This window comes from Fundulus heteroclitus, chromosome 9 (assembly GCF_011125445.2).
Source record: "Fundulus heteroclitus isolate FHET01 chromosome 9, MU-UCD_Fhet_4.1, whole genome shotgun sequence".
Taxonomy (NCBI): domain Eukaryota; kingdom Metazoa; phylum Chordata; class Actinopteri; order Cyprinodontiformes; family Fundulidae; genus Fundulus; species Fundulus heteroclitus.
The window spans coordinates 32,384,405-32,396,820 of NC_046369.1; the positions used below are offsets into that span (position 1 = coordinate 32,384,405).

Consider the following 12,416-nt stretch of genomic DNA (forward strand, 5'->3'; position numbering starts at 1 on the left):
CAGAAAACCCAAGTGGAGGCCTGGATCAGAGACTATCTGACAAGCATCATAAAACAGCAACTCAATGGAAAAGAGAGAAAAACTGCAGTGGAACTTGTTCCCAGCCCGGTAATCACTCTGCAATGAAGCTAAGTCCGCAAAGTGTCTGAATCAACAGATAATATACTCCCTGAAAGTGTTGAGGCTCCTCGTGAGTGAATGTTGCAATCATTTGATGATGGTCAGTTTTTGGCAGAAAACCTGCTGCATCTGTGGAACTGTTTTTTTTTCTCAGCTACAATCGACAGCCAGTTCTGATAAGGCTGCTCCACAGGTACAGCCAGGTCTGAGTGTGGATTCTCGTAAAATCAGGGGTATAAAAGAGCAGAACAGAAGAGCATGGGGCTTTTCTCTGGAACACTGAAGCAATGCTGCAGGTTCTGGTCATTGTTCTGCTTCAGGCAGTGTTTGGTAAGTATCCCAACTTCCTTTAGTTATTTGCTGATTTTGACAGACGGTTATGCAGGGGTTGTGCATGAACCCTCAGTATTAGGTAGATTTTATTTACAGAATGATTTATTCTGTTCCGATTTTCTGTAGTTTTTGGGTGCGGTTCACCTGCTGTAAAGCCTGACACCAGCAGGGTTGTGAATGGAGAGGATGCTCGTCCCCATAGCTGGCCTTGGCAGGTAATTACACACTGCCATGCAAAGTAGTGAATCCAGGGTAAACCTTTACACTTTTTGTTTGGCACCAACAATAAGCAAAAGTGCTTTGATTGATATTTTATGCAACAAACCAACACTAAAGAGTGCAAAATTATGAAATGAAAATATATCGATACATGGTTTCCAACACTAAACACTAAAAAATGTGTGGAGTGCATTTGTAAGCAAACCAAACCCCCGACTCTGAGTCAATCCTTTTGACTCAAGAGGATGTTGATCCACGAGTCAACACCTTTGGTCTTTGGAGTTATGTCCATGCCAGCTTTCGTACACTACATTAACAAAAAGATTCACTCACCCCTCCAAGTCATTGAATAAAGGTAGGCATGCAGTCTGCTTCTGGAAACATCTGTGAAAGAATCCGTACCTCTCAGGTTGTTGCTGTTGTCGGATGCTACCTGAGCAATAAATCCAGTCATGATGTTGAGTTAGTTGATATTGGCAAGAGTTCAGCCCAATATCAACAATTTTAGAGCCCAAAGAAGCGACTTCACTTTCAGAAGCAAGCCCAAAAATACCACAACCCGCGACTCACAAAATTTACAAGGGACTTTAGAAAAAAAGAAGGCCAAAGTCGCTTATAATAAGCGGACTTGGCAACACTGTCACTAAGTGCGATGTGAAATGTCAGATACGGTGATGTAAAGCAAGCTAACACTATTACCTACTGGACTGCCGGACAAACATGTCTGATAAGCCTGTGTTTGGCTGCTGCTAGGATAACAGCACTAGCCTGCTTGCATTGTACAGCGCCCGCTTCACAGCAGACGCCGCACCAATCCGCCTGTCGATCTCCCGCTCCATCTTCCCCTCATTTGTGAACAAGACCCCAAGATACTTAAACTCCTCCACTAGGGGCAGCACATCCTCCCCAACCCGTAGAAGGCACTCTACCCTTTAAAACTTTTTTCCATCCTTTAATCTTTTATTAAAAAACACTGTACCCATTGTTTGCTGTGTTATTACCTGTACCCATTGTTTATTTATTGCTTATTGTTTGTTATGTGTACCCTAAACCGGAGCATTTTTTAAATCCATGTATTATTTTCTTAAGGCTTCAGTATTACACACTTTGTTGTGATGTTGTGTCACATAAAATCTCAATCAAATATATTAAAGTGTGTGGTTTTAATGTTACAAAAATGTTTAGAAAAGTTGTGAATACTTTTGCCAGCCACTGCATCTTGTTCTTATACTATAAGTATTGCTTTATCTGGGGTTGCTGGACCCTAACTAACATACATATGTATTTTACAGATTTCCCTGCAAGTAAAACACGGCAGCCGCTTCCATCACACATGTGGAGGAACTCTGGTCGCACCCCGCTGGGTGCTGACTGCTGGACACTGCATCTGGTGACTGACTACCCACAGTACAATCACTACCATAATGTTAAAACATGAATGCCAGATGTTTCAAATGAAATCATGCTGCCAAATCCAGATCAAAAAAATCTAAGTGTTTTATCACTCAGGCCCGGAGATGTGTACCGTGTGGTTTTAGGGGAGCATGACATGAGCCTACAGGAGGGCTCGGAGCAGATCCGGGATGTCCTGCGCATCGTTGTCCACCCTGGGTGGGACATCGACCATGTGGCCGATGGGTGGGTGTATTCTCTTTCTTTGGATCAAGCAAAACGTTCAACCTCCAATAATGGATGGACAAATCATCAGTGAAATAAGTGACAAATTAAACTACGTATATTTTCTTGCATCTTGAATTGGTTAAATACATTATTCCTGATCAGACAAACTCTTCATGTGACAATACTTCTCCCACAGCAACGATCTCGCCCTGCTGAAACTGGATAAGAGCCCCATAATGAACGACGGCGTTGGCGTGGCTTGTCTTCCTGCGGCAGGAGAGATCCTCGCCCATGGGACCGCCTGTTACATCTCTGGCTGGGGCAACCTTTACAGTAATGTCACTGCTCGTTTTTCTCTTCCACGGCATATTTTATGCTGCTCTGTTTTTGTTGAAGTTCAGCTGTTATTTGGACTCAGACTGCTTTTATGTTTGACCCATGTGCTGGACAGTGATCCAGCTGTGATCCAGCTGGCCCCAGTGGTTACATGTGCATTAAACTACTCCAGTTTTGACTCCAGTCAGCGTGTCGCGGGGATTAATCCCTCTGACATTAAGGAGGAAGCAGACAATGTTAAGATTCGAAATTATTCCCATCCCTGGCAGATTAAGGTTTAAAGTAATCTTTGAATTGTTCCAGCATGTCTCTTCTGATTGGATGTGATATTAAGGTTTTGGAATGGCTCAGTCAGAGTTCTGACTTCAATCTGATTGAGAATCTGTGTAGGGAGCTAAAGATGAGGGTGATGGTAAGGGAGCCTTCCGACCTCAAAAACTGGGAGCTCATCACCAAAGATAAATGGTCACAACCCCAGTGGAAACATTAAAAAAGATGGCCAGCATTTCTAAGAAGTCAATAAAGATTTTTCTGTAAAATATTGAGAATTATTATAGATAATTATTAAATTCATCCTAATTAGATTCTGAATTCACACCTTTCAACCACCTGTAGAAAATATGGTTGATATCTGCTTTTAAGCAAACAAAACAGATTGTTCTACCACAAGAAGCTTTGGTTAATTTTATCAAACATTAACAAGAGGTCAGATGTCCCTTGGCCTTTTGCTCTTCCTGTTCCGTGGCAGCATACGGTTCACTGTTGCTGATATACCTTTCCTTCGAATTTAGCAAATCTGTTGCCCACAGGTTTTTCAGCAGCATAATTTCACATATTTTATGTATTTTATTTAATTTTATTTTTTTCCACATATATTTAAACACCCAACCCTTGGTATAGTAAATCCATTCAATGCAGAAACAATCCCATGTTTAGCATGAAACACTTTCAATAAAATCCCAGCTGACACAATTTCACCCATCTCCTTTTGCCAAAGGGGGGCAGAACTTCCCTGTAACATTTAATTTGCCAATATGTTTGTGATTACCTGAGTATCCTAAATAAATACTTATTGGCGACCTTTTTTAAGCCTATTGGTAGAGGCCACCAGATTTCTATCTATACATGAGTCCATGCACACTAACAATATCCGCAGGGCCTTTAGAAGTGAATTAGGCCCACATGATCATGGATCTCCCGTCGTACCCAATTGGGCATGAGTGGATTTTACAAAGTCATCTACAAAAACTCTTTTTTTTTGAGTCACATCTGACAAACGCACTAAATCGCTGCAAGGTTTACCATCCTCAGCGTGTTTTTGTTTGTGATGGCGGTACTGGAGATGCTTTCTTCCTAACACCTCTACCAAACAACCACGCGCCGTTAAGATGTGGTCTAATGAAGACCTGGTGCACTGCAAAAACGGATCTAAAAATAAGTAAAATGTACTTAAAATGTGTGTTTTTGTCCTAGATTTGAGCAGGTAAATAATATTATCTGCCAATGGAATGAGTATTTTGACCCCTAAAATAAGATAATTAGACATCCTGCACTTGAAATAAGATGATGGAGATGAGTTGTTCCCATTTTAAGTGCAAAAGTCTTATTCCATTGGCAGATCATCTTATTTACCTGCTCAAATCAAGCACAGATACACTAATTTTATTTTTAGTTCCGTTTTTGCAGTGTGAGACTTTCCTCCTTTCAGCGTGCGGTAGTAAGACCCCAGTGTCTGCTGGAGAGAAGTAATGGGCTTCTTTGGGCCCCGGTGAGCATTCACATACAGGGGAGTAAAGAAAATGGATGGGATGGATGGGAACAGAAAACAATGCAATACTAATTAAAAGTTTACAGAAACTGTATAGTACAAATGATCAAATGTCCCAGTTATAAATATTTTAAAGGGATTGTTCGTGAATGAATAATTGTTCTATCAGTGACTTTCTTAACAACAACTATTTCTCAAAATGGGATTCATTGTGTACTGAATGAAAAAAATTCAAAGTAGGATTTTTTCATGTGAAGTTATGTTAGTCCAATAAAATACTTTATTCGAGGCTTTTTGAATATATTCAGGAGGGCTTACATCTCCGTCTTCTCTCTCAACCGTCAGCCCATGGCCCCATGCCTGACAAACTGCAGCAGGCCTTGCTTCCCGTGGTGGAGCACAGCATGTGTAGCCGCAGTGACTGGTGGGGCCACACGGTGAAGAGCACCATGGTGTGCGCCGGAGGAGATGTCATTTCTGCATGCAACGTGCGTAAATGCATCAACAGACACCAGCTTTGCACCTTGTGGGAGTTCAACAGCTGCCTCCAAACTCTATCTGAGGCTTCATACTGTGCCCGTGCGTCTGCCTCACTCACAGGGGGACTCCGGGGGTCCTCTGAACTGCCTGGGTCAGGACGGTAGGTGGTACATTCAGGGCGTAACCAGCTTCGTGTCTTCCGCCGTGTGCAACGAAGTGAAGAAACCCACCGTCTTCACTCGCACCTCTGCCTTCACCGAGTGGCTGAATGAGGTAAATGAACACGTGGTGACCCTTCAGCTGCACGTGAGCCTGTCTGCAGAGACATCAACGTACCGCAGCTAGTAACAACAACCAATGAGACATGTTGTGTCCATTTTTCCTGTTGTTTCTGCAGGTGATCCAGAACTATTGAGGGTCTTCTGGGAGTCATCCATAACAACTGTGTCCGAAGAAGCAAAGTTATGGATGAGCTTGAAAACCTAACAAAACGTACAAAATCTTAAAATAAAATAAAAACTAAATGATAGTGAAGGCACTGAAATGCAATTGATGTTCTCAACATGGTAATATGACAATGAACTCATTAGCTTTCGACAACCTTTCTTTCGCATCACACAGTCTAACGCCGGCTTTCTCACGAATCCTTTCATAAAACATCAAGAACGAGTGCATACGGCCTCCCAATCTGTTCTACCGCTCCGCACTTCATCATTCCTGCTGTGTGATAAAACGAGAGACGAATGACCGCCCACTGGCACCGGTGGAGGACTCATGAGTCAGGAGCTCCTATCAATCACCACCAAGGTCTACCAAGTGTCTGTGCAGGTGAACACACTGTTGATGCATGCAGGTGAAAAAAAAAAAAGCTGCAGAGCACCTCAGCCGTCATTTGCAGGTTTTTGACACACGTGCATCTGGATCAAGGCAGCATACAGTTATTTTCACCATGCAATGTTATCCTAAGGCATTCTGCACGCCAAACTCACAGGTTTAGTTACAGTCAGAAGAGACTTGTGGGGCATCCATCAATACCTTGCAGAGCCACTGTTTGCAGCAATTACAACAGCAGGTTTTTTTTTTGGAACATATTTCCACCAGCTTTGCACATCTAGAGATTGTAGGTTTAGCACATTCCCCTTATTAAAATAGCTGACGTGCATTTCGATGGACGGAGAACACCTGTAATGATTACGTTTTTCAGTCTCGCTACAGAATCTTAATTACATTTGGGTCCGGACTTTGACTGGGCCGTTTTAACAGATGACTGAGCTTTGATCCAAACTATGCCATTGTAGCTCCAGACGTGTGTTTAGGGTCACGACAAGAAGTGACAAAAAATCCCCAAAATACTCACCTTATCCCAATACGGCATTTGTTTTTAGCAATTAAGAAACTGAAATATAGCTTTTGTCCCTGAAACAAGCTTAAGTGGTTTGCATGTTGCATTAATAGTCTCCCTGCAGGATGAAGCTCCAGATCTGATGAAATCTGTTGCACATATACTGTAGATACAGAAAGCTTGTGTGTGGATTTCTGAAATCCTTTTGATGTAGGCTCTAGAAATGTGTATGCCTTGGCCATGACCTTACTCCTACCATCTTTTCCTGATGAGCGGGAATGCCTTTGATCAAAGCCACTTCCTGTTTTCTCCTATGCATTGGTAAATATTTGTTTCAGATTCATCTGTTCTTTAAACTTTGCCCCAGAACTATGCTGGCACTTTTTGAAGTTTTTTTTTTTTCTTGCCAGTCTCGAAAAGCCAGATCAACGTCACATTTACAATACGTTTCTGTAAAAACCTTGAATTGAGAACTCTTCAAAACTCCCCCATCTAAAGGGCCATAGATGTTTTTTTGTATCATTCTGCACAAAATTAATGATTTCGATTTTTTTTAACTATATAAGCAGAAGACTTATGTGAGTCCTACATGTAGAACTTATAATCAGGTTGCACTATTTTGATATTTGACAGTATTGATCATTTTAATATCTCTGCAAGGGAAATTGTAACATTACAACCTTTTTACAACAGATTAGCAATTAGATTTAGAATGCAATGGATTAAACAAACAAACAAACAAAAAAAATCCTATAAAATTTGTTAGTAAAAATATTCCCACACACACACAGAAGATACTAGCTTAGAGTAATATTTTTGAATGTCGAACTTTTAGCTCACAATCAATGTTTTCTATGCATGCAGCACACATAATCACACCCATTGTAAATCAGTTTTCCCTGGATTTGAGCTGAAAGAAATATGCAAAGCAAAGTGCGTAGATAAGCATAAAGTTACTCCTAGCCGTGGAAGACGTATATTTTAAAAATAGAGCTTGCATTGACAACAATTATGTTTTTTCCACTGTAGTGAGAGCAAGACAGCATGAAGATAAAAACACCTTTGTGTGCTTTGGTAATAAAAAAAAAGTCTATTTTGTTTTATTCAACCACAATACATAAAATCAAAAGCCTTCTTCTCAGCCCACATGAGATTTAGCAAAGACCAGGTTGGCTTTTGTGTCACATTAGGAGAAGTGGCTTCCTTATATGTCTGCAACTATTGAATCACACAGTGTGGCGTGTGTGCTGGACTGTCTGACTTTAGATGTCTCCGCTGTCATGGCCCATAGGTGTCACTTTTGATGCCCCACCGTAACCTTTTGAGATTTCCCCCAGTGCATGGTGGTATATTTGAATAATACTTTGGAGTGTAGTCACAGGCGCTAGATAAGGCCTTGTATCCCTGTCCTGAGTTGTGAGCAGTCCCAGTGCTGAGCCGCAGAGCTTTTGCTTTGGCCATTACTTGCCACATGGCAATTGCATATAGCTGCTGCTTTTCACCTGCTGAGTTAATGAAAACAGCTGCTCCTAGTTAATCAGGGTAGTTAGGATACTTTACATCCACATGGACTATTCAGAATGTTGTACAACCTTTTCCCACAAACTCTCACAATTTGATGTGGGGAATTTCAGACATGCTCTTCTATATGAAATGTAAGTGTAATATAGAAGTTTTTTTTTTTTGCATAGATCTATGGCCTATTGTAGTATTGTGTTTTCACACTCATTAGTGTCTTTTACTAGTCAGAAGAGTCATGTTGGCAAAGTTAAAAGATTCACTGGGTAGTAACGCTGTTGAACTCAACGTTTTTGACATATACGTCTGTCTCCATCTGCTGGTAGATGTGGGAACATCGCAGGATATAATATCTGTGGACAAATACGTTGCAAAAAAAAGTTATTTTTTGTGAGAGATTACACATATGTAAGTTTTTTTCTCTGTGTATTCACTACCAGCCCTTCACTGATTATAAGGAACCAGAATGCAAACACTGGCCATGAAGTAAAATTGGACCGCAAAGCAAGTTGCTGTTTGCTTAAAACTAATGAATGTTTACACAGTATTTTCAGCAGTGCATTTTTTACAATTATCATCTTAATTAAAATCTGTTAAATAAACCACAAACATGAGCCTTAAAGTATCAGAAATACTAGCTTAATTATGGGTTTCAAAGCAGACCAACTCTTAATGAAACACTCAGTCACAGTTAATGAAACTGTTAATGTTTTATCGTCAACCAGGGTCACAGGGTCCCCGCTGAGACTTAACCCAGATTTTATTGTTCACATTCTTCATGAGGGTGTGACAGGAGGTTTCAGCGGTGGCTTTCTGTCCGCTGTCTGTGTACAACGTCTCACGGCAGTATTAACACTGCTTAAACCTTTTTTTTTATGTTGCATGCAGCCCCAAACTTTCATTTATTATATTGGGAATTTACCTGACAGATCAGTACGTAGTGGTACATGTGGAATGTGGAAGGAAAATGATAAATTATTTTTTTTTACACTGTTTCAACAAGAAAAATAAAAAAATTGAGGCATGCATTTACTCCGATACCCCAAATAAAACCCAGAGTAACTCAACTGTCCTCAGGTGTCCATCCATGCATCTATGAGTATGTTTATCTTAGAGTAAATGTAGTTTTCCTAAAAAGCACTCATGGCTTTCATAGAGAACATCAGGGAAGCTTTAATGAAGTTTGAACATCTCATACGGCATCGTCACATGGAGCCCTGGGACTGCAGATGAAAACTAGCCTCTATGGCTTATTTACATGTTGTCTTTAGAACTTGTGTTAATTATTATGCACTGTCCCATCTTAAGTAAATAAATAAAAATAAAAAAAATCATGGCAAAAAAAACGGGAAGGACATGTAAATAGGAAAATCAGCTGATAGTGACGCACTTGACAGATCTGGCCTGTATGCAAGAGTTGCTATAAAAAAGCCAGTATTGAAAGAAAGCTTAAAGTGTAACTCACTCCAAAATCAACTTTCTTGGGTGCAGATAAACTGGCCTAAGGGTGCTACTTTATTGTTACTGTGCATTTGTTTTCTTTTTTTCTTTTTTGTGAACATGTTTAGTTCTGCAATATTTTCCTTAAAGCGTAACTCATCCCGTTCCAGAGCCGTACGCTGCCCACATGTGATATTTGAAAAATGTGCCTAAATAAAGTGGTGCCCACCAAGAGCAGGAGGTTAGGGTTGGTTTGGTCTAGGCTACTAGAACAATGTAAATAAATGCTAAATAAACTAACTGAATGCTAAGCTTATAATTATCTAATCTGAAAATTGATAGAAAGATCGCAAAGCTCACTATTCCCTCTCCAATTCGCTACAGAGCCATTGGCAGCTGCAGATGTCTGTCTGTGAGGATGCTTCAGCGCTTGGGAAAGTGGGAAGGGACCCACGGCAGCACTCACTGCTGACTCTAGACGGTTACTGAAGAAAACCCTTTCTCCTGAAGTCACCAAAGCCACCACTAACATAGAGAAAAGTCTCTAGATTTGTGGCTAATCGCTTTAAAAAGAAAAAAAAAAAAGCATTGCCAGAGGGGTCTGAAAATTCACTAAATTTAGCGACAAAGTCACTGAGTTGGTAACAGTGGAGGTATGTATGAGATGGAGCGGCTTTTATACCCGCAGGGGTTAAAAATCCTCCATTTAAAAAGACAGACCCCTGGTGAAACCACCAGTGTTGCCCTGGGTTACTCCATGTTTCAACGTCTCACTTTCCCTCACCCTGACCACAGCCCTGCTTATGTTTATGTTTGTGATGCTATACATGTCTGTTCAGCCAAACCACATGTGGATGGACAAACACAGGACCGTATGAATGATGGCAGTGTAGACGATGACAAGAAGCTCTTGGGGAAGGGTGTACTTTTTGAGTTGCCACAGGAAGTCCAGTCTCCGCTGGGCCTTCTTTTGAACAGTGTCTATGTGTGAGGACCATCTGATGTGATCCACAGCAGATACAGTGTTAATGAGCATAGTGAGGGGAGACGGCGTGATGAAGTTCTCCCTAAGTACACTGTCGTCTTCACAGTCCTGAGCAGGTTTACCTCCAGGTGGTTCTGACTATATCAGTGGACCGCCCAGATGTCACCTTCCAGACACAGGCTAATGACGATCATGTAATGAGCAGATTTCAGGAGCTTCACAGACGGGTCCTCTGATGTGCAATCATTGGTGTTCAAGGAGAACAGGGTGCCGCTGCTGATGGTTCTTGAGCGAGGGAAGATGCTTCCCAGTTTAGCCTGCTGCTGCCAGTCAGGAAGCTGGGTATCCACTGACAGAGGGGGGGGGGGGGGGGGGGGGACGGTACTGTGAGCTTGGTGAGTTTCTGGTGGAGGACGACTGGACTCATGGTGTTGAAGGCCGAGCTGTAGTCCACAAAAGATCCTGCAGTATGTCCCTTGGTGGTCGAGATGGTGCAGAATGAAGCATAGTCCCGACTTGACAGCATCCTCTGCAGACCCATTGGCCCAGCACGTAAACTACCGTGGGTCCAGCAGGGGGGGCTTGTGATCTCCTACAGATGCTTCAACAACAGTTGCTCACAATCACAAACTTCAGGGCGACAGGTCTGCGTAATGATTTAGAAACTGGAGACCCGATGATTCAGCCCGACAACAGGAGTTGTTTAAAAGGTTTATTGAACAGCAGGTGTTCAGAAAAACAGGCTGGCACTCACTCAGGAACCACTGTAAAGCAGGAAAAACGTTAGTGGCTGAGACCAACTCATTGAATAAAAGCCACTAACCTTCTCAAAAGCCGGGATAAATGGGTCCTGATAAATGGGTCCGAGGGCTCTGCTTGTATGAGCAGCTTCACTGGGTGACGGCTAGGTTTTTTTTTTTTTGGGTGTGTGTGTGTGTGGTACTGAGGTGTTTATGGTTGGTTCTACAAAGCATTGACTCAGAAAAGACACCTGACATAGTTTTATTTGCAAAAGATTGTGAAAACCATGCATCCTTCTCCTTAAACATCACAATTACGCTCCACTTTATGTAGGTCAATAACACAAGAACCCAATAAAATACATTCAAGTTCATGGTGTGACGTAAATGTGGAAAAAGTTCAAGAATTTTGCACGCTTCTGTAATCTGCCTTTTAAAAGTTGTGTGCTGCTTTTAGAACAATCTCTCTTAGTCTGCAGCATCTGACTTTGAAGGGCAGGGAAAACGGCTTAATTAATGGGATCCATTTCGGCAACATGTGCTCTCTCCACGAAATATCTGATGTACTTTTGATTTAGTTGAAAGGATTCTTCTGGGTCGGTTACGAAATCTTTAGCAAAGCGGAGCTGTAAAGCGTCAAAGACGATCATGCTTCTGTAACTCCCATCCCTTTGGCTCCCGTTTAGATCTGCTGGTTTGTGTTTTGGTTCGGCCTCTCTGGATACCAAAGATGAAAGCAGCAGAGACACACTGACCTCCCATCTGAGGTAACTTCGGTGTCAGCCTGATTGGAACCTCGGCACTTGTTCCGCCACCCGCAGAGATTCAGCCAGTTTGGACAAGTTCTACCAGCTGAGTTTTTATGGTTTTACTGCACAACCCACGCAGAGCGTAGTATTACAGGGCGGCCGTCCTCGGCTGGAACACGCGGGCAAACCGTTTGACCCTCCTTGGACTGTGCCAGCATGGCAGGCGGCCTAACAGCTCAGCCGCCCTGCAGGCAATCATTGACTTACATTTAAAAAAGGCATGCATATAACACATCAAGAACATCAGACATTTAGCACTCATTTAACACTGTCTACTGCTTTGCACCCAAAGACCAGTGTGGGATTATATGGAGAGTAATACCGTTTAAAAAGCCCTAGAGCTCAACAAATGATTATGTAGGTGGAGGGACAGTGAAAGCAGCATTCCAAAGGTTAAAGGTAAGCGTCTTCTGATCCTTCCATCATATGTGGGTCTTCTGAAGACACACGGAAAAAGGCACTCCATCCAACCAAACGGGTTAGTCAATAAATAACCGAGGGAATTGTAAAATGTTGCCTCTTTTAGACGGCTCTTTATGTTGAATTTCTTCACCACACCTGTAGCTGTCAGCCATTTCAGGCCATATTATTGCAATCGATGCCAAAAGGTCAAGGCTGGGGAGAGAATTGCTTTGAAGAGATTCAAACACTAATTAGAGATAGTGTTGCTGCTCATTGCTGCACAGAAGCTACTGCTCTTGGAAAT

The 12,416-nt window shown here is 42.0% G+C and overlaps 1 protein-coding gene across 1 annotated transcript; it reads left to right on the forward strand.

Moving 5' to 3' along the window:
- The first annotated feature begins 363 nt into the window (after positions 1-363).
- Positions 364-5,414, forward strand: LOC105925392 (chymotrypsin-like elastase family member 3B). The gene is made up of 8 exons (XM_012861215.3): positions 364-450; positions 580-668; positions 1,965-2,062; positions 2,182-2,310; positions 2,489-2,625; positions 4,742-4,884; positions 4,997-5,149; positions 5,274-5,414. Exons 1-8 carry the CDS (start codon positions 408-410, stop codon positions 5,289-5,291), a joined length of 810 nt encoding a protein of 269 aa, XP_012716669.1. The 5' UTR covers positions 364-407; the 3' UTR covers positions 5,292-5,414.
- Positions 5,415-12,416: the final 7,002 nt, after the last annotated feature.